Raw genomic sequence first — 27,753 nt, forward strand, 5'->3', positions numbered from 1 at the left:
TGTTTCTTCATCTGTAAAGTGGGAATAATATTCCTTGCCTGGTGCCCCAGGCAACTTATGGCAGATACTAGTTCCCCCTCAGATCCATTCTCCCACCTTTCTCAGTAAGAAATCCCTGATTTTTAGCTGGGCACATGCCACTCCAATAAAAACTACATCTCCCAGCTTTCCATACAACCAGGTGAGGCCAGGTGACCAAGTTCCAGTCAATGGGAAATAAACAGAAGTGGTATGTACTCTTCCTTGAAAAGAGAAGGTCTACCTTATGCTACAATAATGGCTGGAGCTCCAGTTGCCGTTTTAGACTGTGCCATGACAATGCAAATGAAAGGTACACCTGGCAAAAAAACAAGATATAAGAAGTTCTGGCTTCATGATGCTGTAGAATACTATGGAGTAATTAAACTAGACCTCCTCAACCTGTGCCCTATGAACATTTTGTGCCAGATAATTCCTCGTTGTGGGGGAGTGTTCTGTACATTGTACAATGTTTATCAGCATTCCTGGCCTCTGCCTGCTATATGCCAATAGCCCCTAACCCCACGAATTGTGGCAACCAAAAATATTTCTAGAGAATGTCATGAGTCCTCTGGGGAGCAAAATCACGTCTGCTTGAGAACCACTGCTCTAGACTGGTTCTGTCCAATAGGAATGCAAGCTACAAATGCAAGCCACAGGTTTAAATTTGAATTTTCTAGTAGTCATTTTTAAAAAGTAAAATAAATAGGTGAAATTAATTTCAATAATATACATAGGATATTTAACTCAATATGTTCAAAATACCATTTACTATGGGATCAACATAAACTTATTACAGGCTAATTTTATCCTTTTTATACAAAATATTTGAAATTGGTATGTACTTTACACTTATGACACATCTTGATTAAGACCAGCCATACTTCAAGTGCTTAATGGCCACATGTGACTCCTTGGTACTGTATTAGAAGGTATTCACTATAGACTTTTAGAACTTTAGGGAGAAATAAGCCTCTACCCCATTTAAGCCATTTTTATTTTGGGTTTTCTGTTACTTGTAGTAACATTTAATCCTAACTAGCACCTGGGATTTTTGATGTACCACACAGTTTTGAACACTAGAGAAGTAATTAAAAATGAGATTAATGATGTACAGCTGAAAAACTGAAAGCGCTTTAGAGAAGAGTGGGAGAGGGTGTTCTGTACCCTCCATGCATTGTCTCCCTTTGTCCCCCATGGAGCTTCGAGAGGTGGGCATTGCCTTCATTCCACAAATGGAGACTCAGCTTAGAGAGCGTGGTGGGTGCTGGTGTGCCCAGACCAGGTGACCCCACCCCCTACCCTGGTGGAGGCACCCAGGTTCCTGCTTCAGGGAGTTTTGTCAATCAATTATATTGAGTGGGTCCTTCTCCCGGACCCACCCCCAGCTAATTCACCTTGCTCAAAGCCATGTCCCCTCTCCATCCCTCCCCAGGGGCAACCTTCCTCTGACCAGAGCTCCTATAGGATCCACTGAGGTCTCACAGCTTAAACTTGCCCTTCCGTGAACTCCTTCCTCACTCCCAGACAGCTGCTGATCCCCACAGCACTCCTCAATAAATGTCCATTGCATAATCAGCAACAAGAAGTTAAGGGATATGCCCAAGGTGGCACAGCCAGTCCACTCCCCAGAAGCCAGAGGTCACTGGGGCTTATACTGTAGCTGGGCTGCTGCTTACTCCAGGGGCTGCCCATGGCTCCCATTATTGTGTCCCTGAGAACCATACACTTTCCTCCTTCTGCACCTTTGTATATGCTGTTCCTCATGCAGGGCAAACCCCCTCTTTTCTTTCATGTACAGAAGTCTTATCTCCCTCAGGGCTTAGGTCAAATTACTCTGCCTTCCTCCCTTGGGAAGTTTGCCTGGGTTATGCAGCTCTCAGCTCTCTGGATAGCTTAGCATCCCTAGTGTGCCTCTGCAGTCTCCTTGTGGATACATGTGTACCAGCCAGCTCGGGAAGGACCCATGGGAGGTTTTGAACATTAGAGTTGGATGAGGGGAGAAAGGGGATGCTGAGATATTTCTTTGTTGGGCATGACTCCTTTAAATTTTGTGCATATTTCTATGTTATTCCCAGAGAATTAGTTAATTATGTTAATGGAGTGGGGGGAAGTAGAAGAGGGTATAGGGGAGATAAATGGTGATAGAAGGAGACTTAACTTGGGTTGGTGAACACACAATACATTATGCAGATGATGTATTATAGAATTGTCCACCTGAAACCTATATAATTTTATTCACCAACATCACCAATAAAGTCAATAAAAAATAAATTAAAAAATTACATAATAGACTATACTATTGCTTTTCCTATTAGAAGTATCTGCCACAGTGTTTCACATCAGTCCACATCCGTCAAATTAAACAAGCAGTTCATAAGTAGCCTCTCTGTGATGACTCTGTGACAGATGCAGGGGACACATTTCAAATGAGGACATGACCCTGCCTGCATTACAGAGCCTGGTGTGGTCATAGACTTGAGGAAGGTCACTGCCTTCCCGGTAGGGCCAGCAGCTCCTGAGGGCCTCAGAGGCTCAGCCTCCCCACCTGTCTGCTGCAGGTTGGGTGTTGCCCAGATTAGGCCAGGACTCTGTGCTCAGCTTTCTCACCCATGCCCTGGCGTAGGCTGGCGGATCGAGAAGCTGCACTATGACAGGGTACTGAGCATGGAGGTCCTGAGTCAGATGGCCTAGATTCAAATCTTGAATCTTAGCCAGCTTGCCTTGGGCAAGTCACTCCAGCATTCCAACCCTCCATTTTCTCTGCCTGGGTTACCATACTGAACTTCAGGGATGTAGTGGGGATGAAATGCATTAGTTAAATTGAAGCTTGTGCAGAGCCAGTGCTCAGTAGATGGGAGCTTCCTTTCTGCCCCCTGCCTTCAGCCCTACCAGACCACGCACAGAAGTCAGGGTCTGAGGGGCTATAAAGAGGGCCTGGCAGGCCTGAGACCAGTCTTGGAGGGCTCCCTCTGCCAGTACTGGATCCATCCCATCGTCCTGCCTGGATGGTATTCATAGCAGTGAGGGCTGGCCCTGCCTCCAGCCTGAGGACACTGTACACTCTGTTTTGGCAAAACACCATTTGGCAAGTCTGTCAGTATAACAGGAGAGGCTCTTCCTAGCAGAAAATCCCTGCCCAACAGTTCTTCAGGGGCACCCTGCCTAGAGGGAACCCCTAGGACAAACTGCCTAGGGGCAGGCAGGGTGTTCCTCTGGTGATAGGTGGACAGACAGGCACCGCAGTCTCCACCTCCTGTTAGTCTTTTGCCCTCTTCCTTCCATCTCTTGGCCTTGCAATCTTTGGTGGCTGGCTTACTCCACTGAACCTCAGCTTTCCCATCTGCAAATGGACATTCAACCCCTACCTCTGAGGGCTACTGTGGAAGGTGTCCAGCCCAGAGCGCATATTTTAAAAATAACACTTGGGATTTCAGTTCTTTCCCCTTCAGATATTCTTAAGTCAAATATAACAACAAATATAACAAGGGGTCAAATAGTCTGACCCCTTATCAGGGTCAGACACTGTTGAGGCCCTCTAGCCTCTTTCATTGACCCTGAAACCAAGCAGGGCTCCTCACATGTGAGCCCTGGGCAGCTGACACTGGGGAATGGGGCACAGCCTGTCCATGGAGGGGACATGGTGTCCAGGTAGATACGAGCTGCTTGCTACCTGCAGATACTGGGGGGCAGCCACACGTGCCTTTTCAGAAGGGGCTCTATCCTCTCTCTCTAGGAAGAACATGTGAAACTTGAGTGCCGGCAAATTACAAACAAGATCCTTCTCTTTTTTCTCCTATGTGACAGTCAGGGCCTCTGAGGCTGCTAGTTTTGGCATAGCCTTAAAAATAAATCCATTAATGAAGTATTTCAGATTGCTAAAATATATAAAAAGTGTTATAGTGGTCAGTCATGTACATACTATCCCACCTAAGAAATAATTAATGTAAATAAATCACACAATGGAGCCCTTGCTCCACAGAGGCAAGCCCTACTCTGTGTTTTGTGTTTATTACTTCCTAGTCACATATGGAAGAACCCCTGTAAAATGTATAGTTTTGTTTTGTATGTTTCTAAGCCTTATCATAAAGCAATATCATACAATGTGTAATCTACAACTTGTTTTTCTTTGCTCAACATTGTGAGTTCATCCAAGTAGCTCTACTTTCATGTCTGTAGAGGATTTGTCATGTGACTAGACCACAGTTGATATATCTAGCCTGCTATTGATGGGCATTTAATTTGTCTCCAATTTTTGCTATTATGAACAATACTGTGATAAACATATTTATACAGGCTTTTTCCTCTGGCTAGAATTTTCTCCTTCCCCGCTTTGGCCATCCTTCAACTCTTATTCATCCATCAAAACCATCCTTTCAAGCCGAAAGCTCAGCAGCGGGTCATGGGATGTCCTAGGCACAGGAGGTGCAGGCGAGAAGATGGATGGTCTTGATGGGGCCGGGGCATTGGTGTACAGGAGAATGATGAAGATTAGGAAGAGCAAGAGGCTGGCACTTCAAGCAGGAAAGGGTCCAGACTGCCTCCCACCTCTGGTGCCCCAGAGCCCACCAAATGGAGGGTGAAAAAGAAAAAGAACAAGAAGACCGAGGGATTGGACAAGAGGAACGCAGATAATCATCAGAGTAGAAGCCTAAAGAATCAGCACTGTCTTCATTTTTTCATGACATCTTAAGTCCCACCAAAGATCATGACCCAAGGCAAGAACAAAGACATGACAAAGAGGAAAACAAGTTCACCTTCCTTTCTCCCCCCGTGTAAGTCTCCCCCAAATGCTGAAATAGAATAAAACCTTTCGAACTACCTCCAGAGTCTGAGTTGGGATGGAAGTCTTCCTGACCTAGAGGCAGAAAAAGAAAGGATTCACATATGGAAAGTGAATGGGAGGAAGTGGTACCAGATTTTGGCCATCAAAGGCTTCTGCTGTGACCCCTGTGTGTGGGCACCTGAGAACCTAGCCTACCTCTTAGATAAACATGGCAGCCCTCTTTAAAAGCCGACCTCTTTAATCACTACTTTGAAGGAAACTTTATTCCAAAGCCCCCATACTGTGATTTAGTTATTACACTACTGAGTAAAAACCCACTCATGATACTGACAAGTTTATAATTTATCCTTACCACAGGTTTATGTATTAAAAAAAGAATAATAACAAAAGGGAATCAAACCTAAAAAATAAAAACAAAAACAAACAAACAAACAAAAGACCATCCTCTCAAACATCAGGCCATCAGGCCCAGAACCTTCTCCAAGGTCAGCTGGAGTTCCTTGAGGAACTTCCAGGAGGATATTGCTCCCTGGGGAACCTGTGGGGCCCTGGGCTACTCCTTGGGAGCAGACACACATCTGACCATAGGACATTTATTCAGTCTATGTGAAGAAAGGATACAGGGCCTCAGGACAGGAATTGATGGTAGCCAAAGATCATAGACCCTGAGATGTTGCTTCAAAACCCCAAGCCTTGGTTTTCTCAGGCACAAGACAGGGTGATGGGCCTACCTCTCAACATTAGGAGATTCCAGTGTGTGGACCAGGACTGGCAAAGTGTAAAAGCAAATATTCCTGAGTAAGTGAATGGTGGATACTTACAAAATAAAAAGAGGGACTGGCAGGCCATTGTCTCATATCTGTCTTTTCTCTTTTCCTCCTCACTAGACTGGAAGCCCCTGCAGTCCAGACTGGGCCTAAATGTGCCCTGTAACAACAAGGATTCAAAGGCAGGGTTATGCTACCATGTGACTCAGATGCAGTCTCTGTGGGCTTTGTTAAATCCTACCCTCAAGAGAGTCAAAATCTAGGAAAGGGAAGAAGGTATGCAGTCACCTGAAATGTACAGAAAGAGTCAAACATTCCTGAGAGGCTACACTCGCCTGACCCTGAGCTTTATCACAGCCCTGAAGCAAAGGTTTATGATCCCTTTTTACCAATGGCCAAACAGATTCAAAAGGCCCAGGATATCATTTCTTCATTGGTATAACAAACCATCCTGTAATTTAGTAGCTTAAAACCACCAGGGCTTGCTGGGATGTCTTCATCTGTTCCATGGGACTCCTGGGGCAGATCCACTGGTGCATCCAAATGATCTCTGCAGTAGGCAGGGATGTCTGGAGACTCACCAGGCCTTTCTCTCCACTGAGGCAGTTGGATTCTATACAGTGATCCAGAACTTGAGGGAGAGGAGTTGGCAGCTTCCTGGCCTTCTAGGGCCAGCCTGGAACAGGGACATCATCTCCACTGCACTCTATGGTGAAAGCAAGTCACAGAGCCAGCCCAGAGGATAGTGAGGAGGAGAGCAAACAAACACCATCTCTTGATGGGAGACTATCATGCAGGCAATTTACCTCACCCAGGGTCACCCATCCTCACAGAGCCAGATGGTAAACTCAGGTCTGAGCCATTGTAATCTCTGTTTCCCATATTTGGTGCCCTTCCTCCAGGCTTCTGCACATGCTGTGTGCTCAACTCGACACCCTCCTCTATTCCCTACTTCACAGATTGGCCTAACTTCCATCTACTCATCCATCAGGATACATTACTTTACCTGGGGGGGTTTCCAGGGCTCAAAAGTCCTCCTTTATATTCCCAGAGGAGCAGCCTCTACTTCCTTAATCACACACACTGAACTGCAATTGCTGCGTACCCACTGCCTCTTCTTTTAGAACGCAGGCTTGCACCCTGGAGCCCAGTGCCACGCCTGGCACATGGCAGGTGCTCTGGAGGAAGGAATCCAGTAAAGGTAGGCTCTTTCCATACTACCCAGAGTGCCTCTTATTTAAATGCTGTGCTTGCCATGGACCCTGAGATAAAGATTAGCGTTAAGGATGTTAATTGGGAAGTTCCTCTGAGATTGACACCTGTCCAAGGGATGAGAAGGAAACAGGAGTGGACTGAGGGAGCTCCCCTCCCTACAGCTTCAACTGGTCCATGGGGAGTCCTGGGGCTGAAAGAGCCGGTCAGCAGAGATGGCCAGACTTCTTAGTTCTGCCTCAGTAGTGACTCTCTGCAATAGAGGCAGTCCCTGAAGTGGCTGAGGGATATCTGCTTACAGTGCTCCCTGTGGCTAGTCCAATGAGTCCTTCCTTGAAGGTGGACCCGAGTGGCACATTTTCATCTTTCTCATGAGACAGAAGAGCAGTGGGAGGTAGTAGCAGTGAGAGCTCTCCCTGAGAACTGCTTAGGATAAGTGGCCTGCCAGTTGTGGTTAGAGGAAAGGGAGCTGAGAGAACAGAGTGGGGAGCTGGGAATTCTGGGTCCAGGTCTCCATGGGACTTCATTTTGTTTGATTAACACTCGGGGACAGAACTTGAGTATAGGTTATGGCTGTTTGATCTCTGCTCCCTCCTAACTGATCCCCACTAGGGCCCACTGTCCAGACTTCTTCCAGACTGATCTTTCCTAAAGGCAAAGCAGATATGCAACTCCTCTACTTAAAACACACAATATAATCCCAGCTCCTTGAAGGGTCTGCTAGGCCCTCTATGATGGGTCCTGCCCACCTCTCCCAACTCATCCGCCAAGGTCTCCCTTCTGTCACCCACCCCCAGCCATGCCTGAGTAGGTCTGCCTCAGGGTCTTGGCAATTACTGTTGCCTCTGCCTGGAACCACTTTCCCTCCTATAGATGCTTCCTCAGCCCAACGTCACCTCCTCCAGGTGACTCTGGTTACTCACTTGATGCATTCCTTTTTTCATATTTATTCAACAAGTACTCATAGAGCACTTACGGCGTCCCAAGCACTTTTCTAGGCGGTGGGTTAGAGTGAGTTACCACCCTAGGCAATAGGGTAAGTTAGAGTTCAGGCCTTGCTCTATTGGAGCTTGCATTCTAGGAAGGAAGACAATCAACGCGCAAGTAAAAATAAACACACAAGGATTTCAAAGAGTGTCAAGTGCTATGAATAAACAAGAGCAAGGTAAGGAGTAGAGGGTGATTACGTTTTGGTCCCTAACATCTAAGCTCAGAGTGTCTTTTTCTCAACTATTGTGAGGCTCTCAGGACCAGCCCTGGGCACAAGGTCCGGCGCGGTCCCGGAGGAGGCGCTTGAGATGAGTGGGGCTGCGTTTAGGGTCCCTTGAGTCCCACCCTCGGGATACTTGGCGGGGCAACACTCTCCGCGCTCTTAACTCCCAGGAAGGGCGCGCTAGTGCAGATTAGCCAGTAGCTACGGCCTGGCAAGGAGGGAGGGCTGGGACGCAGCCCCGCCCCCTGAGCGGTGCATAAAAGCTCCGGGCTGGCCAGAACGGTGTTTCGGAGAGTGCTTTCTGTTGACTGTGCCAGGTAGGCGCAGCCTGCGTCGGGTCCTGCACGCCAGTCGTGGCGGGCTCGGAGGTCCAGCCATGCTGTTTTGGCACACGCAGCCGGAACACTACAACCAGCACAACTCCAGCAGCTACCTGCGGTAAGTGCCGCGCCGAGCCCCCCCCCCCCCCCCCCCGAGGACCGGGACCGGACGGGGTCGGCGGGCCAGGCTCTGTCGGATGTCCGCTGCGCCTAGAAAAGCATTGGGGTCCGGGTTCTTCAGAGCCCTCGCAGCGCTACATTTCCTCGCTTTCTGCCCTTTGGCTGCTGAGAAGATACAGCAGCCTAGAGTCCCGCTCAGGGACGGACAGACGGACGCCAGCGTGACCGATCGCGCGGTGTTGGGGACCCGGCTTGCAGAACCTGGTGCCGGGGAGGGCGCCTCCCCTTACGACTCCCGCAGGCTCGGAGCGCACACCTGTTGGCCGCAGCTAACCCAAGTGCGCCTTAGAGCCTCGTCTCCTTACCTCTGGCGTTAGAGTTTTGCTTGTCCCGAAGAAGTCTAGTGTCCTGCTCTTTGCCCCTCCCCGTCCGGTCCTTCTCCGAGCCTCGTGCCCTCTCCAGTGTCCTTGGTCCCGCCAAGGGTGGAGTAGGTGGCGAACGCTGACTTGCATCGCAGCCGCAGTCTCGCGGGTGCCGGCGGGGGCTCGAAGGGTCTAGTTGCTCCCTCTTTCTAGGTGGTCTTACGCGTTTTGTCCTGAGGCCCACACGCTTCTTGCCCTTGATAGAAATCTTTCTTCTTCAGGGGTTTGACTAGCGCTCTTCAAGAAGAAAAATAAGTCCTGCCTGTCCGTGAAGTTCTCTTTTATCTGTTAAACTTAGGAAGTTGGACCCCATTAGCGTCCATCTCTGGAGGATTGTTTGCCACTGTTCTGCAGCTGCCCGGGTACTAATGGGCAATCATTTCACTTTCTGAACTCGCCTGAACCAGCTTTAGCCTGTCTTTATTTCCATCCTAGTCACAATTTATGAAATGTGCCCAATTTAACCCAAATGGAATTTTGGATGGGCGCAGAGAAAGGGAATTGTGAGGCCGAGGGAGTCTCTGGAGCTGAAAGCCCCCAAGTGAAAGCCCCTGGGAGTACTTTTTTTCTTTTTTTTTCTTTTTCCCTCCAAGAAAGTTCCACTCAGGTTTAGCAGTACATGTTAGCGCTTTTTTTTTTTTAACAGCTTCTTTGAGAATTTATTTTTATTAACTGTACAGGTTATTTGTAAATCCTGGCTTCTTTTTTTTTCAAGATTTTATTTATTTATTATTTATTTTTAGAGAGGGAAGGGGGGGAGAGAGAGAGAGAGAGAGAGAGAGAGAGAGAGAGAGAGAGAGAAAGAGAGAGAGAGAGAGAGAGAGGGAGAGGGAGAGAAACATCAATGTGCGGTTTCTGGGGGTTATGGCCTGCAGCCCAGGAATGTACCCTGGCTGGGAATCGAACCTGGGACACTTTAGTTCCCAGCCTGCGCTCAATCCACTGAGCTATGCCAGCCAGGAAATCCTGGCTTCTGATAGGTATTTGTCCAGTAGTTCTCCTTGAAGACATCCCCCATCCAGAAGGCAAAGGAATGACTGAGTTGGTGTGTCTGTTGTTTTTTATTCATGGTCAGGATCATAGGGGATGGCATATGTCTAGGGTCTTAATTAAGGACTGATGGCCTCCCTGAAGACCTTCATGATGTCACAAGAGGGAAGCCCTCTGGGCATATGGTAATCCCAGGCAGAAGATCGTGTCCATTCACTTACACAAAATGCTACAACATATTTATTATAATGCAAGATGCAGTTTTAATGAGTTTTGCCTAAGTTTTAGTTTGTGGCCATTAAGTGTGTGCCATACCTTAAAATTGATTTTGAAGGTGACCTTGAATGGAGGGTGAGTGTATTTAAAACTTCCTGGATACCTACAATGTCATCCCATTAGGGAGTAATTCCCCTTGCATGGGAGGCACCTCTGCTACTGAGGAGGAAATTTGTCTGTGGAATACCTGAGAGGTTTTGGTATTGCCCTGGAGGTTTGGGGGAGGGCATGGGGTTGAGGTGAAAAGTGCCATAAAGCCATATTGGTTTCTGGGATCATTTTGGGTCCATGGATAAAGAAGCATCTGGTCCATGCCCCCCACCCTTTTATTTCACTTCTTAGAGGCTGGGTTTTTGCCTTGTAGAAGTTGACCTCAAGGAAGGCCAAGTTCTTGGCGGCGGGGGGGGGGGGCAGTAAGTAAATATGTATCTTGTTCCCCCAACTCTAGAGTGAGGGTCTTGTCCTCTTCCTTGGTTTTTATATTTTATTTTTGGTTGCCTCCTCACTGCAGAACTTTTGCAAGTTGTTTGACCTTACCAGGGTGGTGGCCTTTATAAAACTCTGTTCTCCACCTTTTCTGTTTGGTGTTCTCATGACTTTTATTTCTTGGCAAATAAGGATACCAGGCTTGAAACAAGTTACTGTTGAGTGATGGTTCTTACTCTGCCCACCCCCAACCCCCTTTTTTTAAATTTAAAGGCAGCAGCCAGCCCATGCATTATTAATTTAACATGGTCTGGGCAAACATGAAATTATGCCATCCCTGGGTGGGCAGTCCTGCCTGCTTCTCCCTTGTTCCTACATAACCACTGGGGTTGGGGGTGTGTGCCAGTCTGGTAAAAGGAAGGCATGGTGTGTAGGGAGAGTCAGCATAGCACTGTGCTCTGGTCTTTTGGGCCATGGACCATGGCAGGGGAGGTGCACTCACAGGAGGTTTTCCAGGTGCGCTCCAAGCCTGGTTTCCTTCTGGGAATTGGTTAGACATGGCTGGGGTGTGTGCTGAGTTTGTGTTTTAGAGACATTCGTTTATTGTGCTGTATAAGGAACAGATTGTACCAGTGGCTCTGCTGTTTATACGGTGAAGTGGGGTCAGTAAATCTGATTTATAACCTGGACACACAGAAGGAGGAGGGTTATCAAGATAAGGGCAATGGCAATTTTTTGGCACCTGTTTTTGTGCTGCTTATAATTTACAGGTCTTAAACAAGTCTGTCCTGCCCACAGGTCATTCATGTTCTCAAGAATTTCTTTTTTCTTTGCAAAGGCATTTAAAAATACATCTAGAAACATGTTCTCTAGTCATAGGCTGCTGTGAGGCTAGGTTTCTTTTTAAATATGTCAGGGAATTTTGTTCAGATGTGGAGGAAAACAATTTTTGAGCATCTAACCATTTTCCATTTGAAAAAGAAAACAGAATTGAAACCAATGTCCTTGTTTTGCATTTAGGAGATATTAGTATGACCCTTATCATAGGGATTATGGATCAGCTGTCCTTTTTATTTTTAGAGGGGTGGGGGGATGTCTCAGTCTGGGTGAGTAAAGCAAACAGTTTCTGTATTTGCATAGTTTACGGAGCCCCAAGGACAGTTGTATTATTCTGAGAAGTGGCCAATAAATAGAATAGTTTATTTAAACACTTAAAATATTTGCCCTGGCTGGGTGGCTCAGTTGATTGGAGCATTGTCCCATACACCCAAAAGTTGCAGGTTTGATTCCTAGTCAGGATGCATACCTGGTTGCGGGTTTGATCCCTAGTTGTGGCGTGTACAGGAGGCAACCAGTTCATGTTGAGCTCTCACATCGATGTTTCACTCTCTCCCCCCTCCCCTTTCTCTAAAATCAAATAAACATATCCTTGGGTAAGGGTTAAAAATATAAATAAATGAAAATAATTAAAATATCTGTTCAGAGTCTTATTTTAAAAGCAAGATTTTATAATTCTTTCATATGGATGGAAAGAATATGGCATCTAAAGTTCACTCCATTGCTGTTAGTCCCCCTTGTCATAGAGAATATTTTCCTGATTTGTATATGTTAAATGAGTTCTCATTTTGACCTCATTAATTATTCGATTGACTGAATCACTTGGGGGACACTGAGAGAAAGTGGAATCATCACAGATTGGTTTGCTCCTTCTGAAAGTATTTGTGATGTGCGGTGTGGGAAGCTGGCCCAGCACGCTGCCACATGCTTTGCTGTGCTGCCCTTGGTGACTGGTCTGCATTCACTGCTCCCAACTTGGCTCTGTCTTTGCAAATGGGCTCTTGGGGCTCTGCTCCTGACTACTCCCTCTGTGTGTTGCAGTGATGTGCTCGCTCTGCCCATCTTCAAGCAGGAGGAACCCCAGCTGTCCCCTGAGAACGAAGCCCGCCTGCCACCCCTGCAGTATGTGCTGTGTGCTGCCACATCCCCAGCCGTGAAGCTGCATGAAGAGACACTGACCTACCTCAACCAAGGTAGTGGCCAGAGCACTGGGCCAGGGCAGAGCCAGGGGGCTGGGGAGAAGGAAGGAGGAGTTGACCTGAACCCCTGAACCCCTATTTGGGTTCATCACTTTGTCACAGTAGGGGAGGTGGGGATCAGGAATGAGGCTGTGGTGTCAGATGGATTACATTTCCTAGCTGTGAGATGTCAGTGAGCCTCAGTGTTTTCATCTGAAAAATGGACACATCAACTCTGCTGTTACTTAGGCCAAATATGGGTAACATTCTTTGTACAGGCCCTCCACACAGCAGATGGTAAGTGATTGCAGCCATTGTTATAATTGCTGTTTATTGTGACCACAACTGATGCCCTTTCCTGCACATAGATTAAGCACATTTGGTGTGCCAGGTCTGTCGTCATTCTGGAGCTGCACACCTGGTGCTGGGAAGACGGGCTGCAGCATGGGGGCTAGACTCCACACGTGCCAGATAGACATCCTTTGCAGTGATGGGAACACAGTGTCTCGCTGTGTACCTCAAGAAAGGGCATGGGCTCTGGAGTTTACATTCCAACTTTAGCATTTCCTAGGTCTGTGACTTTGAGCTGCATTTTCTTTTTTCTTTGAGCTCCAGTGTTTTCATGTGTAAAATGGGACGTTTAATTTTGTGACATTTAAAACAGTGAAGGTATGTGAAGTGCCAGATATGATAGTGGGTTTTTGATTTCGGACTCCCTTTATCAGGAACCAAGTATCACTGTCTTGATGGATGGCGTTTTTGTAGTTTTCCTGTGACTATGTGTATGCGTTTATTGCATTTTCTTCCTGAATCACCTCATAGACACCCTGCATCAAGTGAATTGATTGCCCCTCAGTTTTAAATGGGAAGAGCAGCCCTGACTGGTGTGGCTCTGTAGGTTGAGCATCATCTCACAAACCAAAAGGTCACCAGTTCGATTCCCAGTCAGGGCACATGCCTGGGTTGTGGCCAGGTGCCCGGTTGGGGGGTTGTGAGAGGTAACTACATGCTGATGTTTCTCTCTCACATTGTTGTTTATCTCCCTCTTTCTCCCTCCCTTCCCCTCTCTCTAAAAAATAAATAACATCTCTAAAAATAAATATAAATAAATAAATACATGGGAAGAGCAGAGGGGCAGGGAAACACAGTGGTCTCTGCAGACTTGCACCGAGTTGCAAGGGAGCTGGAGTGTGCTAGTGGTTTATCTTACACAGTTCTCTTTTCTGTAGAACTTGGACTCCTCAATTTGGGAAGTCAGCTTTGGGTGGAAGTTCAACCTGATCATCAAGCTCTCCTCTGAGCTCTCCTCTGACTGCTGAACTTGCCAGCTTCTGGGCCAGAGAACCAAATTAGCAGGTGCCTCTGAGTAGAAACAGCCCTTTCCCATGGTTGACTTGGCCCAGTGGAAGGGCATGCATATCCCTGTAATAGCTCTGTGGCCTCAGTGAGTTGCCAGGCCAAGCAGTAGGGCACCTGGCTCAGGTCCTGAGATCTGTGCTCCATCTGCTGAGTCCAGTATCCATTGATGGTGGGTGATGTGGCCATGTGGAAGGTAGCTCTGTGAGTCTGGGCTTGTTTGTGGAAGGGCTTCAGCCATTTTTCTTTCTCTTTTACCAAAGTCACCTGCTGCCAGTTTGTTGTGTTACACAGTTGTTTCTCTCTCTTGCCTAAATGTAGAGTGAAGAAATTGGATGATGTTTGTGGAGCATTGCACTCAGAGGCAGTTCTTATTCCTGGCCCCATTCTGTGGTGTGAGGAGTGAGCGCTCTGAGGAACTGCTGGACCTGGGTGCACACTGGCTGCACACACCTCCCTGGCCATCTTTAGGCCTTTGACTGCCTTCCTCACTTTCCCTCCGGCTCCTGCCTTTAACCAGTCAACTTTGGACAGTGTTTTATAGTCAGCATACCAGGTCTTTTTAAGAGTTTATCCTGTGCTCAGTATAGATAAGCTAAAAGAGAGGGAGAAAGAATTGTCCCATGATCTTACCATCCTGTGTTAATTTGGTGCATTTATTTTAGATATTTTTTAAGCTGCATTTTCCTGATAATTAAAATAACACATGCTCATTAAATTTTTTATATGATTTAGAAAAGTATAAGGAGGAAAATCAAAAGAAAAGCAAAATCAAAATCTCTAATTTTACCTGAGAAACACTGCTACCCTTGTTTCCAGACACTTGTATAGACCCCTTTCACAATTATGATCATGCACAGACACATGTCCTGTTCTCTTAATTTACTGTGTTTGTGAGCTTATGTCACTAAAAATGGTTTGAGAACTGCAGTTTTCATAATGGCTGCATAGTATTACATTTTGCAGTTGTTACTCGTCCAGTTTCATAATATATATACTTAGTTTTCAGTTGTTATCTTTGTGGGAAATGTTGATTTTTGTTTATTTTTAGATACATAACTTAGAAATAGAATTAGAATTACTGGATCAAAGGGGTTGAATAAGGCTTTCAATGCAGTCACCACATTGACTTCTCAGCATAGTGTACTGGTTCCGGTGCTGGCCAGCGGGTGCGTTGCACTGTTACCCTGCACCGGATGCTTATTAGTGAAAAGGAGCAATTCTATTACTGCTGATGTGGTTGAATATTTTCAGGTGTTTATTGATCTTTTTTATTTCTCCATCAATTATGTTCACATCCTCTGCACATTTTCCTATCAGGATGTTTATATCTTAACCGATAATAAGAGCACACCATATATGAAGAACATCAACCTTTTAGCTGCTGTACATCGCAAACATTTTTCCCAGTTGCAGGACATTTGACTATTTTATTGTGTGATAATGATATTTACGGGTGGGATATATGTCATGATTTTTTGTGTGTGTTTAGAAATTTAAGTTTCTGTTGTCAACATTTTGTCTTTTAAAATGGTTTTTATTTTATGCTTAGAATGCTTTCCCACCCCAAATCAGTTTAGTAGTTTCCTAAATTTTATTAAATGTTTTTTAAATTTTAACATTTAAATGCAGCAGGAATTTGGGGGAAAACTTAATAATTCATTATTTGATGACATTTTGAATTATTAAAACATAAAATATGTTTTCTTTCCTGCTTTTCCAGTAAGATTTATGTTATGTTGCATTTGGAATTTATTAAGTGATATAAAGGTCTAAGTTTGTATATTTTTCTAAAAAGATAACCTACTTACTAGTTATTGTCTAGTTTATCCTTTTCTATGGGTTTAAAATGCCACTTTGGAAACATTTAAAAAACCATATTCTAAACTTTTAGCGTAAAAACAGACCCTTATGCAGGTATTTGCCCTGTACCCTGTGCTTAACTGGCACCCACTCCACTTCTTGGAAATAAGTAGTTCCCTATTTGGGAGTAGAAGCACCTTACAAAATTATTCGTAGCCATTCTCGATTATTCTTATAGATGGATTTTACAACCATTTAATTTTCCTTCTATATCCTTTTTATTAACATTTATGAGGTCATATGCTTTATAAAATTATTTCTTGCTTTTATTAAAGTACTGGTACTGTATAATATTTTCTGTCATTATTAAAGCCTCTTAAACATAATTTACTATGCCTGAATACTGTTTTACTATTTTCGTGTATTATTTATGACAATATTATCATAACTGCTGGAAGAAAATATACAGTGTGATTATTATAGTGCCTGTCCCCCCATAATAAAATGGAAGCTCTATGAGGGCAGATATATATATATTGGACAGATTATATCCCTAGCATTAAGCTTGGTGCCTTGATGATAGGTGCCCAATGAATATTCAGAAAATTAAAATTAGTCATGATTTGTGCTGGCCGGAGTGGCTCAGTGGATTGAGCACCAGCCTGCGAACCAAAATGTCACAGGTTCAATTCCAGGTCAGGGTCATACCTCAGTTGGAGGCCAGGTCCCCAGTTGTGGGGGGTGCATGAGAGACAACCAATTAGTATATCTCTCACATATCAATGTTTCCCTCCCTCTTTCTCCTTCCCTTCTCATCTCTCTAAAATAAATAAATAAATAAAATCTTTAAAAAAATAACATTAGGCACAATTTATTTTATTCCATTTTCTCTCTTTTTGTTCTATTATCAGTATGCTCTACTGGATATCTTTTTCAGCATACCTTATTTAAAGTAACCTGTCCTTCTGTGTCATATGACATAGGCATTGATTCAGTTAAAAGATAGTTTTGACACATCAGCCTCAATTTTTTTGGTCAATTGAAAAGTTTGCTATTAAGTATTTGTTTACCACACTTGGTCTGTGATGTTGCAGTCTTTCTATTGAGCCATCCCATGTCATTTTCCTTATAATGATGTGTTTCAAGTACTCTGAAGACATGGAAAGGAGGCTGTACCTGTAAATCAAAAAACCACTGAAACCATTGGATGCCCATTTCTCAGTGCAGTGTCAAACCAATGCCCTGACCTCATGTGCCTTGGGCAAGGAGTATTAGATATGATTTCTTGTCACCGAGCCCAATGACTAATTTTGGATATGGTGAAAATGGTTTGGAAAACAAGTATGTTGCCCTGATTAGTGTGGCTCAGTGGGTTGGGCATTGTCCTATAAATCGAAAGTTTGCCAGTTTGACTCCTGGTCAGGGCAGATGCCTGGGTTGCAGGCCAGGTTCCTGGTTGGAGATGTGGAGAGGCAACCGATGTTTCTCTTGCAGATCACAACGATGTTTCTCTCCTTCTCTCTCCCTTTCCTCCTGTCTCTCTAAAAATAAATAAATAAAATCTTTAAAAAAAAAAGGAAAAACAAAGTATGTCATCTTCCTCTGAAATGGAATCCTGAAGAAAAGGGGTGGACAGCTGTTAAATGTAAGTCTGAAAACCTTCAGATCGACTTTGTCAGTGGCCAAAGGTCACAGGGGACACGTCTTTCCTGAAGGCAGGCTGGAGCCAGAGGGAGGGGATGAAGTGGGTGGTGAGGGAGGAGTCCTGGAGAATAGAGGAAAGAACCCCAGGCAATGTGTAGTAAATTCCGGCTTTGAGATAAGATACAACTGTAAGAATGACTTGTTTTGGAGAAAGCTGTGGTATTTCCTACCAAAACAACTTCTTGAATCTTAAATATAGTTATGAATTTCTTTTGGACTCTTACTTTCATTTATTCATGGAAAAAAACTTCCTGTTCATTGGAAGGAATGGTGGTTCAGTGAGAAGAGAGAAAAGCCATGTGCAAAGGCAGGAATGGGTTGGGATGGTGGTGGTGCAGTTATGCACACTATCTATCCAAAGAATCCAAGTAGTTCAGGATGACTAGGATTTGGAACACAAGGAGTGTGAATGATGGCCAAGATCTCCAACTTCCTTGTTGAGGCAGAGTTATTGGACAGCCATTTGGATGAGTCACTTAGCCACTCCGTTTCTCCATTTTCACCTGTAAAATGGAGGAAAGAAAATTCCTACAAAGCAGGTGCTACTGTGTGGATGAAATAAGTAAATATATGCAGGACACTGAAAACGGTGTCTGGCTCATAGTAAGCACTGACATGTCAGCCATTGTTAATAATAAAGCAAAGGCATGTTTACCCTAGTCCTGTTTTGGAAGTTAACAAGGTCATCAAATTGGGACTTTGAAATTTTTCACTACTTTTGTCCTTTCCCTAATTCAAAGATTAACACAGGATTGGTTCTAGAACTAAGAATCACACCTCTCAGAATTGAAAGGTAGTGGCTTTCGGACAGGCAGGCAACAGGCAAGAAGGTCTGCTGACCTTTTCTTCTGTTTTTTATTCTCTGTATAATCAGACGATAGACAAAACCTGAAGGAGACATATCCTATGCATGGTGTTAAAATACCATCTTTATAATTGTGATTACAAAGAACACTGGACTCCTAAATGATGTGAGTGTTTGTGTCAGGGATTACTTGATGTGGGCACCTCAGTCTTTAGGGTGATACTTTGTTTAGCACTTTAGAATTTGCATAACACATGACATTTTCTCTTAAATTATTCTCCCAAAATGTATTTCGTATTCCCATTGTACAGATGGCAGGTTGAGAGAGGTGCAGTCAGGTTTGCCTCCCACGGCACATCATCAGGCTAGACTGGGCAGTGGCTGAGCTGTGATGTGGGGTTCTGGAAAAGGAGACACCGTTTTTGGCCACTTTTTCTAGGATTGCCTCCTGGCAGGTTTCTAGGCTGAGCACTAACGTGTGAGGTGCAGCTCTGGGGGAATCAGTAAAAAAAACTTTCAGGGGAGAGGACCATGAAGGAATGGAGAGAGGAGAAAAATCCCTCCTTGAACAAAAAATAAACATAATCAGGTTCTCCTACCCCATGCCCACCATTCAGTCTCTCCACCTCCACTCAGTGACCTGAGGGAATGGCTAGGGAGATAAGGGACCCTGCAGGGAGTCTGTCTTCCCTGCTCCCAGAGCCCAGACAGAATGGCAGTACTTTTTTTTTTCTTAACCAGCATCTGCTTTGGGAAATCACTTGATCTCTAGGAGCCTCTGTTTACCTGGAATTGGGATGGTTTCATTTTGTGTGTTGCCTTGAGAGTTAAGTGAATAATGACTGTCTGGCAAATAATAAATGCATAGTTATATTTTCCCTTCTCCCTGATTATATCAGTGACTTTGAATTTCAGGAATGAGGCAGATGATGAGTTACTGTAGCTGAAATTTTCTTTCCAGATTAATTTTTAGTCTGAAGTTTGGGATATAAACTGAGTAAATCAAGTGACCCTTAAATATTACTTTTTAAAAATGCTTTCTCCCTTATTGTTTTTTCCAGAGTATAAAAGTAGCACATAGTTACTATAAAACAAAATAGCCAAATAGTACATAAATTTGTACTCTAGAAAGCTTCCCCTAACCTTACTTCCAAGATTCTTCTTACTCATATGTTAACCCATATATGTCTTAATTGTATAGTCATACATTAACCTACATATATCTAATTATATATAGATACCCATACGTAAACACTTGTGGAAATGTGTGTGACTCTTTTTAAGAGAAATGGGATTGTATTATATCTACTGTTTAGCAACTTTTTTTTTTTTTTTTTGTCCAACCAAATATCCTGAAAGTCTTCCCAGTGGAAACATCACAAAAATAAACCAAAGCTGACCCTTCCTGTTTACATGATGACCCATGGTGTGGGTGCTACATTACTTACCCTCTTCAGGAACATTGGGCTTGTTCCCACTTTTTCATGATTGCGCCTAGCACTCCAGGGAGCATCTTTGTACCCACATCTTTGTGCTTGAGCAGGAGTGAAAATCTCTGTAGGATAAATTTCTAGAAATAGAACTGCCAGCACCACATTTTGTAGATACTACCATACTACCTGTAAGACATTATTCTGATTTGTACTTTTATGAATAATAACTGTATGGATAATTGTTTGTTTCCTCCTCCCTTACTATCTGTCCCCCACCTCTCCCACACCTGGAATATAAACTTCTTGAAGGCAGAGACCTTGAATATTTTGTTCACTGCTCGTCTTAGCACAGTGTCTGGCATGTATAACTTATTTGAATGAATGAAGGATGTCTATATTATATCTATACCTTTGCCAGCACTCTTTAACCTTTGGTCATTAGTGGGAGAAATATAAAATATTCCTGTTTTAGTTTTTCATTTCCTCAATTTTGTTGAATATATTTTATATTTTATTTGGTTATTTTTATCCCTTTTGCCATCCATGTGATTTACCCATTTTTCAAATAGGATTTTCATCCTTATTTGTTTGTAAGAGCTCTTTGCATCTTGGACCAATGTGTTGGAATGTGTTAGGATGCCTGCTCTGGGTGGAGACTTGGATTTGAACTATAGGTGCTTTGTGCATTTGATTTTCTTCATGTAACTTTTAAAATACTCTTTGTTTTTCTCTCTAAATGTTAGGGAAATTTTTAAGTTGAGAGAATCATTGAATTTCTTCAAATCATGTCTGACTCCTCATCTGGGTCTCTGTTTCCTGCCTCACTCTCTTTAATCTGAGCAGGTGAGTCACTCATTTTAGTGCAGCTTCAGTGTGAGGTTTTAACTGGCCCCCTCCATCATTGCCCTCCCGATCCCTTTGTGTGTGGAAGCTTTCGGGCACTTCTTGTTCTTCCTCAGCTCCTCTACTCTTTCCCTTTGGGGAACATTTCTTGGGCAAGCAGCTGGAGGCTTTCCTGAAGCTGGCTGTCGTCACCCAAACCATGTACTGTTTCCATCGGATGTCGTTCTACAGTCTTCTGAACTGTCTTTCAGATGTTTTTGGCCTCAGTCTCCTAGGACTAGAAGGATTTTGATGCCTGTGAGTGACTGTGTCTGCCCTCTGGGTGGGCCATCATGATACTCCATGACGTGAAATTTTAGAGGACTTGCTTTTCTGTCCGCAGTTGAGGAGGTCTGCTGTGTCCCTCCATGACAAGGAGGCCCTGTTCGCAGCTTCACTGAGTGCTGCCAAACACAGTTTGTGATGATAGAGGACTGGCCCCCACTTTTAGTGGCTCAGGGGCTTCGGTGGCTTCTGTGATATGTCCTGTCTGCTTGCTGATGTACATGCTCTTCAATCTGGGCAGCAGCCATTTAAGCCAGCTCACATTCCTTCCAAGTACCTTGGCTATTACTGTAAAAATAATCAAAGTAGCGTACTCCAAAATTTCAGGGGCAACTCAAACAGGCTGCCCATAATTTAAACTTCATGAGCACACTGCCTAGATGCCACAGGACCAGCAGCACAGACGTTTTTGTGGCTATCTGTACGCCCTCCCTGGTTCCAAAGGGTACTGTGGCTTTGTCCCTGGCCAGTAGCTTGTGGGCCATAGCTGACTGCCTGGCACCTATGGGTGCCCTACCCCTGAACCAACCAGGACAGACCATCAGTGGGGCTGGAGGACCAGGTTTAACAAACTCTGCTTGGGTCACTGCACAGGTAGAAAGGGTTATAATTTGTATGGTACATTGTAGGAGGATACTCATTTAATGGGAAGATACATTTAATGCTGGGTATATCAGCAGATCTTTTTTTTTTTCTTTTTTTCTTTTGTAACATTCTTTTGTGTGTGTTTAAAAAAAATTTTTAATTTTAATTGTTGTTCAAGTACAGTTTTCTGTCTTTTACTCTCATTCTAGCCCACCCCTCCCCAGTGCTCCCCACCTCCCTCCCATTTCCACCCCCCTAGTTTTTGTCCATGTGTCCTTTATACTTGTTCCTGTAAACCCTTCCCCTTTTCCCCTGAAATTCCCTCCCCTTTCCCCTCTGGTTGTTGTCAGCCTGTTCTCTATTTCAGTGTCTTTGGTTCTATTTTGCCTGTTTGTTTGTTTTGTTGTTTGGGTTCCTGTTAAAGGTGAGATCATATGGTATTTGTCTTTCACCACCTGGCTTATTTCACTCAGCATAATGCTTTCCAGTTCCATCTATGCTGTTGCAAAGGATAGGAGCTCCTCCTTTCTTTCTGCTGCATAGAATTCCATTGTGTAAATGTACCATAGTTCTGTGATCCATTCATTTACTGATGGGCACCTAGGTTGCTTCCAACACTTGGCTATTGTAAATATATATATATATATATATATATATATATATATATGTGTGTGTGTGTGTGTGTGTGTGTGTGTGTATGCGCACCCAACATAGGAGCACCCAAATACATAAAGAAAATCTTAGAGGACTTCAGGAAAGATATTGACAGCAACACAATTATATAGTAGGGGATTTTAACACCCCACTGTCAAAAGTGGACAGATCTTCCAAACAAAATATCAAAAAGATATTGTGGCATTGAACAATGCCCTAGATGAAATGGACTTAACTGATATGTATAGAGCCCTTCATCCCAAAGAAGCTAAATACACATTCTTTTCAAATGCACATGGAACATTTTCAAAGACAGACCACATAATAAGACACGAAACAAGCCTCAACAAATTCAAGAAAGTTGAAATCATACCAAGCATTTTCTCTGACCACAAAGGACTGAAACTAGAAACCAACCCCAAGGGAAAAAACCCAAAACACTAAAAATCATGGAGATTGAATAGCATGCTATTAAACCATGAATGGCTCAAGAATGAAATTAGGGAAGAAATCCAAAAGTTTCTGGAAACAAATGAAAATGAACTCGCAAAAACCCAAAACTTATGGGACTCAGCAGATCTTAATAAGTGTTATTTCTCTTCTGCCATTAAGTTTGGCTATTTTTCATGGGTGTTTGGAGGGGAGAGGAGCAGGGAAGAAGGTCAGGGGTAAGAAGAACCCCTTTACACTTTACTCTTTGTAAGTGGATCCCTGAGTCAGGTTTCAGGTGGATTATGGTAGAATTAGTGCTTAGAAGAACGTATGCAGATTATCTGCTCTGAACAAGGAATGCGCTTTTGTATTTTGTTATGTGTCAAAGTAGCCAGTCTACACAAGTAGGTGCCATGATTGTTTTAACCCATGTATTTTACAAGAGAAGGAAGGAAGCCCAGAGAAAAGATGAATATTTCTAGGCCATTCAACCTGCTGAGGCAGGGCCAGATATGAGCCCAGGTATGGACAGTTTTGGAGTTTGTAGAGGGCATGGGGAGAAGGACAGGTGTTTCCTTGTGTTAATTAGGAACTGATGTTCCTACCTCTTTTTTTCTCAGGGCTGTGTCCCTCTCACATGTCCCATGGGGCACTCTTCCTGTTGGACCTATCTGGCAAAGAACCCATTGTATGAGAGGGTTGGTGTTTCTTGGCTGGAGGTCAGAGGTAGACAGTTGGCCTCTTTTTCTACTTTCTGTTTTGCCTGTCACCTTGTCTTACACATGAATGTCCTTTGCATACCTTAAGGGGTATCTCATTCAACTATTTATTGATGGGGAAACTGAGGTCTGGAGGGTAGAATTGACTTGTCAGCATGTGTCATGGGTTCCTGACATTTCTCTTGGATTGCAGTTATGTCTTCCCTCCAGAATGGCTCTAGAGTGGTATTTGGCCTTGAACCAAAATGCCAGGAGCATCAGAACCTTCCAGACTATGTGGTTCCTACTGTGTTAGAACTGGGAGGAGCAGGAATCTGTTTTCACTAAGCAGCCCAGTGATCAGATGCTAGGGTGTACTGGGATTTGTTAGCCACTGCTTTAAGGGTACTGCTGTTCTCCACTTTTTTCTTTCCAGAAGGAGAGGGATGAACCTTGTAAAGAAAACGTGGGCCCTGCTGCATTCACGGCTCTGTGCTTTGCAGGTCAAGGACCTTTGTGTGCACAGTCTGGGGCTCTGTGCCCAGGTAGATTTGGGAGGTTCTTGACCTTCCTTTGCCAGAGACCATGTTTTGGAAACTTCTTACTGGGTAGTTAGAGGACCCTTTGAATCCTGAAGGGGAAGGAGAGACCACACTTAATCTGGGAATTCACAGAGCTGGGCAAGACCAGACTCCTTAAGTATTAGAGTGAGAAGGGGCCTAAGGCATCTCTGATGACCTGCTACTGAAAATGTGGTCCTTGGAGCAGCATTACCTGAAAGCTGGTGAGAAATCCAGAACCGTGCATCTGTTGCAGAACAACTGAATGAGAACTTGCATTTTAACAAGATTCCAGCGATTTATGAACATGTTAAAGTTTGAGAAGCACTGACCTAGCTTAGGCAGCCCCCATCTCACTCCTGTATTACAGATGGGTGAACAGAGGCCCAGCAAGTCTGTGTGACTTGCCCCGGTCACAGAGTAACACTTTACTCTGATCTCCTTTTTAAAAAATAGTTCTGTTGGGATACAATTCACATACCATACAATCCACTCATTTAAACTATACACTTCATGTTTTTTAGTACATTTAACTAAATATATTAAACTATTATCACAGCTAATTTTAGAGCATTTTTCTTCCAGAAGTAAACTCTGCACCCATTAGTAATTAATTTTCATTCTTTCCCTGGTCCTAGGCAACCACTAATCTACATTCTAACTTCATAAATTTGCCTGTTCTAGCCATTCCATATAAATGGCGTGGCACAGATGGCATGTCTCTCGTGACTGAGTGCTTTCAGTCAGCACAACATTTTCGAGGGCCATCAACACTGCAGCGTGCATCGCTACTTTGTGCCTTTTTGTTGCCCAGTGACCCTTTGTTATATGGATGTACCTAATTTTATTTATTCATTCCTTAGTCCATGGACATTTGGGTTGTTGCCACTTTGTGGCTGTTATGCATATGTTGCTGTGAACATTCATGCACATGTTTTTGTGTGGACCTGTGTTTTCATTGTTCCTGTGTATAGACACCCAGGTGTGCAATTTCTTGGTCACATGGTAATTCTATGTTTAATGTTTTGAGGAGCTGCCAGACTGTTTCCCAAATTGGCTGCAACATTACACATTCCCACCAGTGTATGAGGGTTCCAGTTTGTCCACATCCAGCACTTGTTATTGTCCATCTTTTTGGCAGGTGATGGCAGAGTGATGGAACCGCTTCTGTGGGCCACTGTTGGCCGCCCGCTGGCAGCACTAAAAGCCAGGGCTCAAGGCAGGGCTGCACAGCCTCAGGAGCAAACTGAAACCCCATGAGGATTTTCTGACTCTCTTCTCTGTTCCTCCCTGGGGATCTGCCTCATGCTGTTTCTTCCCACCAGCTTCCCTGCCTCTATGACTAGAGAGCTGACGGCAAGGCCATCAGAAGCTGCTGGCGACACCTGGGGAGGCTGCTACTCTCGTTCCCTGCTTCCAGTTCCACATTCCCAGGGAGGGATTGTTGGCCAGCTAGGTGGCAGGCTCACCTGGACTGGGTGTGGCCTGATGGCTGGGCCCTGTGTAAATACAGCTGTTCCAACCCTTTCCTTTTTCTACTCTGGAAGCAGTGGCTAATAGTGGAGTGGTTTCCTGAGGTGGTCCACCCGTGCCTCTGGAAGGCCTGGGGGTCAGAGGGAAAGGAGGCTTTGGTTGTCTCAGGGCTATACTGACAAGCCTGTTGACTCCCAGAGGAAGGAGAATCCTTTATCTATCTTGCCAGAGGTGTCAGGCAGAAAATGGGCTGGCTGGGGCCACACAGTGATGGTTGGAATATGAGCACCCAGGCTGTCTGGCTTCCACATCCAAGATCTTGGCTGATCAAGGGCAAGTAAATACCTTTAGCCTCCACACGGACGTGGGTCCAGGGCTTGGAGGGAAGGTGCCTGGGTAAGTCACAGTTCTGACTTTATCTTAGGGATTTGATTTTCTACTCTGTACTGTCCTTTCTCATTCTAACTTTGGTGTTTATACCTCTACCACCTGTGGAGGGCAGTACCTCTGTCTCCACATTCTTGCCTGCATTCTATAATGTCTACAGTTTGAATTTTTTCTAATATTCACACAGAAAATTAGCACTTTATTTTTATTTACACTTACCTACTTTTTAATAGCAGTAGTAAAATTGAATGTCTTCTCATTTGCTTACATGTATTTCCTTTATACGTGGCTCTTTTTTGTGGCCCTTTTGCTTATGGACCTGTAAGGACCATTGCATTAGGTGGAACTATATGCATTTGCCATTCTGTAACCCAGAATGGGTTGCAAAATTAGTGAATTTCCTATGAACCAGCAACAACCAAGTATAAAATAGGAAAAAGAGATACCATTCATAGCAAAGCAACAGTTTTTTAAAGTGCTGACCAAGTGCCCAGGGGTCCAGAGGCCCTGGATTGAGAATCTGCCAGCGGTGCTTATGAGCTGGCTCACGCCTGGGCCCTTTGCCTTTACTGTCCACAGTGCTGGTTGGGGCTTGGGAATCCAGGGCATCATGGGGAAGAAAAAGAGAGTAATTTTAGACTGAAAGAAAAGTAAAAAATAGTACCAAGAATTCCTGTATACCTTTAACCAGCTTCCCGTAATGTTAGCATGTCATCATGGCACAATTGTTGAAACCAGGCAGTCACACTGGTATGATTCTGTTCACTCTCCTACAGTCTTTATTTGAATTGTGCCAGTTCCTCTACTACTGTCCGTCCTCTTCCTGTTCCAGGTTTCTGTCTGGGGGTCCCACACGGCACTTCACGGTCATGTTTCTTCAGTGTGCAATCTGTGACAGTCCTTTAGTCTTTCCTTGTCTGCCATGAACCTCACACTTCCAGAGGTCTTACCAGGCAGTTTTGTACATGCTCCCCAATTTGTGTTTCCCTGATGATTTTAATGATTTGACTGAGGTTATGCATTTTTGGCAAGAATGCCACAGAAGTGAAATTGTGACCTTGGCAGTACATCATATTAGGGACTGCGATGCTGAGCAGTCTTCCTGCTTGATGGTGGCAGTAACTTTGATGATTAGTGTCCACCAGGTTTCTCTACTGTTTTTCCCTCTGTAATTAATAAATATTTGGAGGGAGGTACTTGGAGACTAGGCTGATATCTTGATTATCCTTAAATTTGCACCAACTAGTTGTAGCATCCATTGGGGGATCTTGTCTGCACTGATTTTTATTTATTTCCCTCTTCCCACATTTCACAGTTGGAATGCCATTTCTCTTCTCTACCATTCATTTATATATCTATACTTATTATATCAGTATAGACTCATGGATATTTATTTTATTCTGTGGGTTAAAATTCAGCATTATTGTTCTCTAGTTTGTTGCTCAAATTGGGCCAGCTGTGGTCATTGGGAACTGCTTTAGATTGGCTCCTTGGCTGCTCTGACATGCCTCCCTCCTTTTTCTGAGCACCTCCTCACTTTCCATACTCCAGGATGCTTAAGACAAGAGGAGCATCTTGTCTTTTCCCCGCCCTAGCCTGAAACAGTTTTTCTCTAAAAAGACTCCAGGATATGACTTACGCTTTTACTTCTGTGCACATGCACATGCACACCCACTATCTGCCAGGTACTTGTTGGAGACCCGTTGTGTGCCAGGCATGGTGCCGAGTCCCGGGCATCTGTATGTGTTCGTGAGGAGGTGGAGTGCCTCGCCCAGGGTTGCCTAGTGACAGGGCCTCAGGATTGGGATCAGGTCTGTTGATGAAAGAGCCTTTTCCCTGAAGCATGCCTGTGTGTGAGTGCTGTGTGTCCACAAACTTGGATACTGTTGGACAAGACAAACCACACATGCTGAACACAGTGTGAGCAGCGTTTGCTCTCTCTGTCTGCCATTAGGACAGGAGTGTTGGTGCCCAGCCCTCCTCTCTCTGAGGTAACGATGGCCTCCATTATGTTTTATGTGGCATTAATTATCCAAAGCAGTAACTGTTGGAAAGTAAACAACCTGTAAATCTTGGCTGGCCAGGGCAATTGCCTCCTGTTCTTGGGAACATCGTGATCTGGGCAGGAGGC

General features: G+C 44.4%; 1 protein-coding gene across 3 annotated transcripts in view; it reads left to right on the forward strand.

Annotated features, from left to right (window-relative positions):
• Nucleotides 1–8,279: 8,279 nt before the first annotated feature.
• Nucleotides 8,280–27,753, forward strand: part of TFCP2L1 (transcription factor CP2 like 1) — a 63,125-nt gene continuing 43,651 nt past the window's right edge. For all 3 annotated transcript variants that reach the window (XR_004902660.1, XM_028533520.2, XM_036023596.1), the window contains exons 1-2: nt 8,280–8,434; nt 12,429–12,580. Coding sequence is in view for 2 of the 3 variants with exons in the window: in XM_028533520.2 (XP_028389321.1) it covers nt 8,373–8,434; nt 12,429–12,580 (214 nt within the window). In the remaining variant the exon portion in view is untranslated. The remainder of the gene's footprint in view (nt 8,435–12,428; nt 12,581–27,753) is intronic.

This window comes from Phyllostomus discolor, chromosome 4, assembly GCF_004126475.2.
Source record: "Phyllostomus discolor isolate MPI-MPIP mPhyDis1 chromosome 4, mPhyDis1.pri.v3, whole genome shotgun sequence".
NCBI classification, from domain to species: Eukaryota; Metazoa; Chordata; class Mammalia; order Chiroptera; family Phyllostomidae; genus Phyllostomus; species Phyllostomus discolor.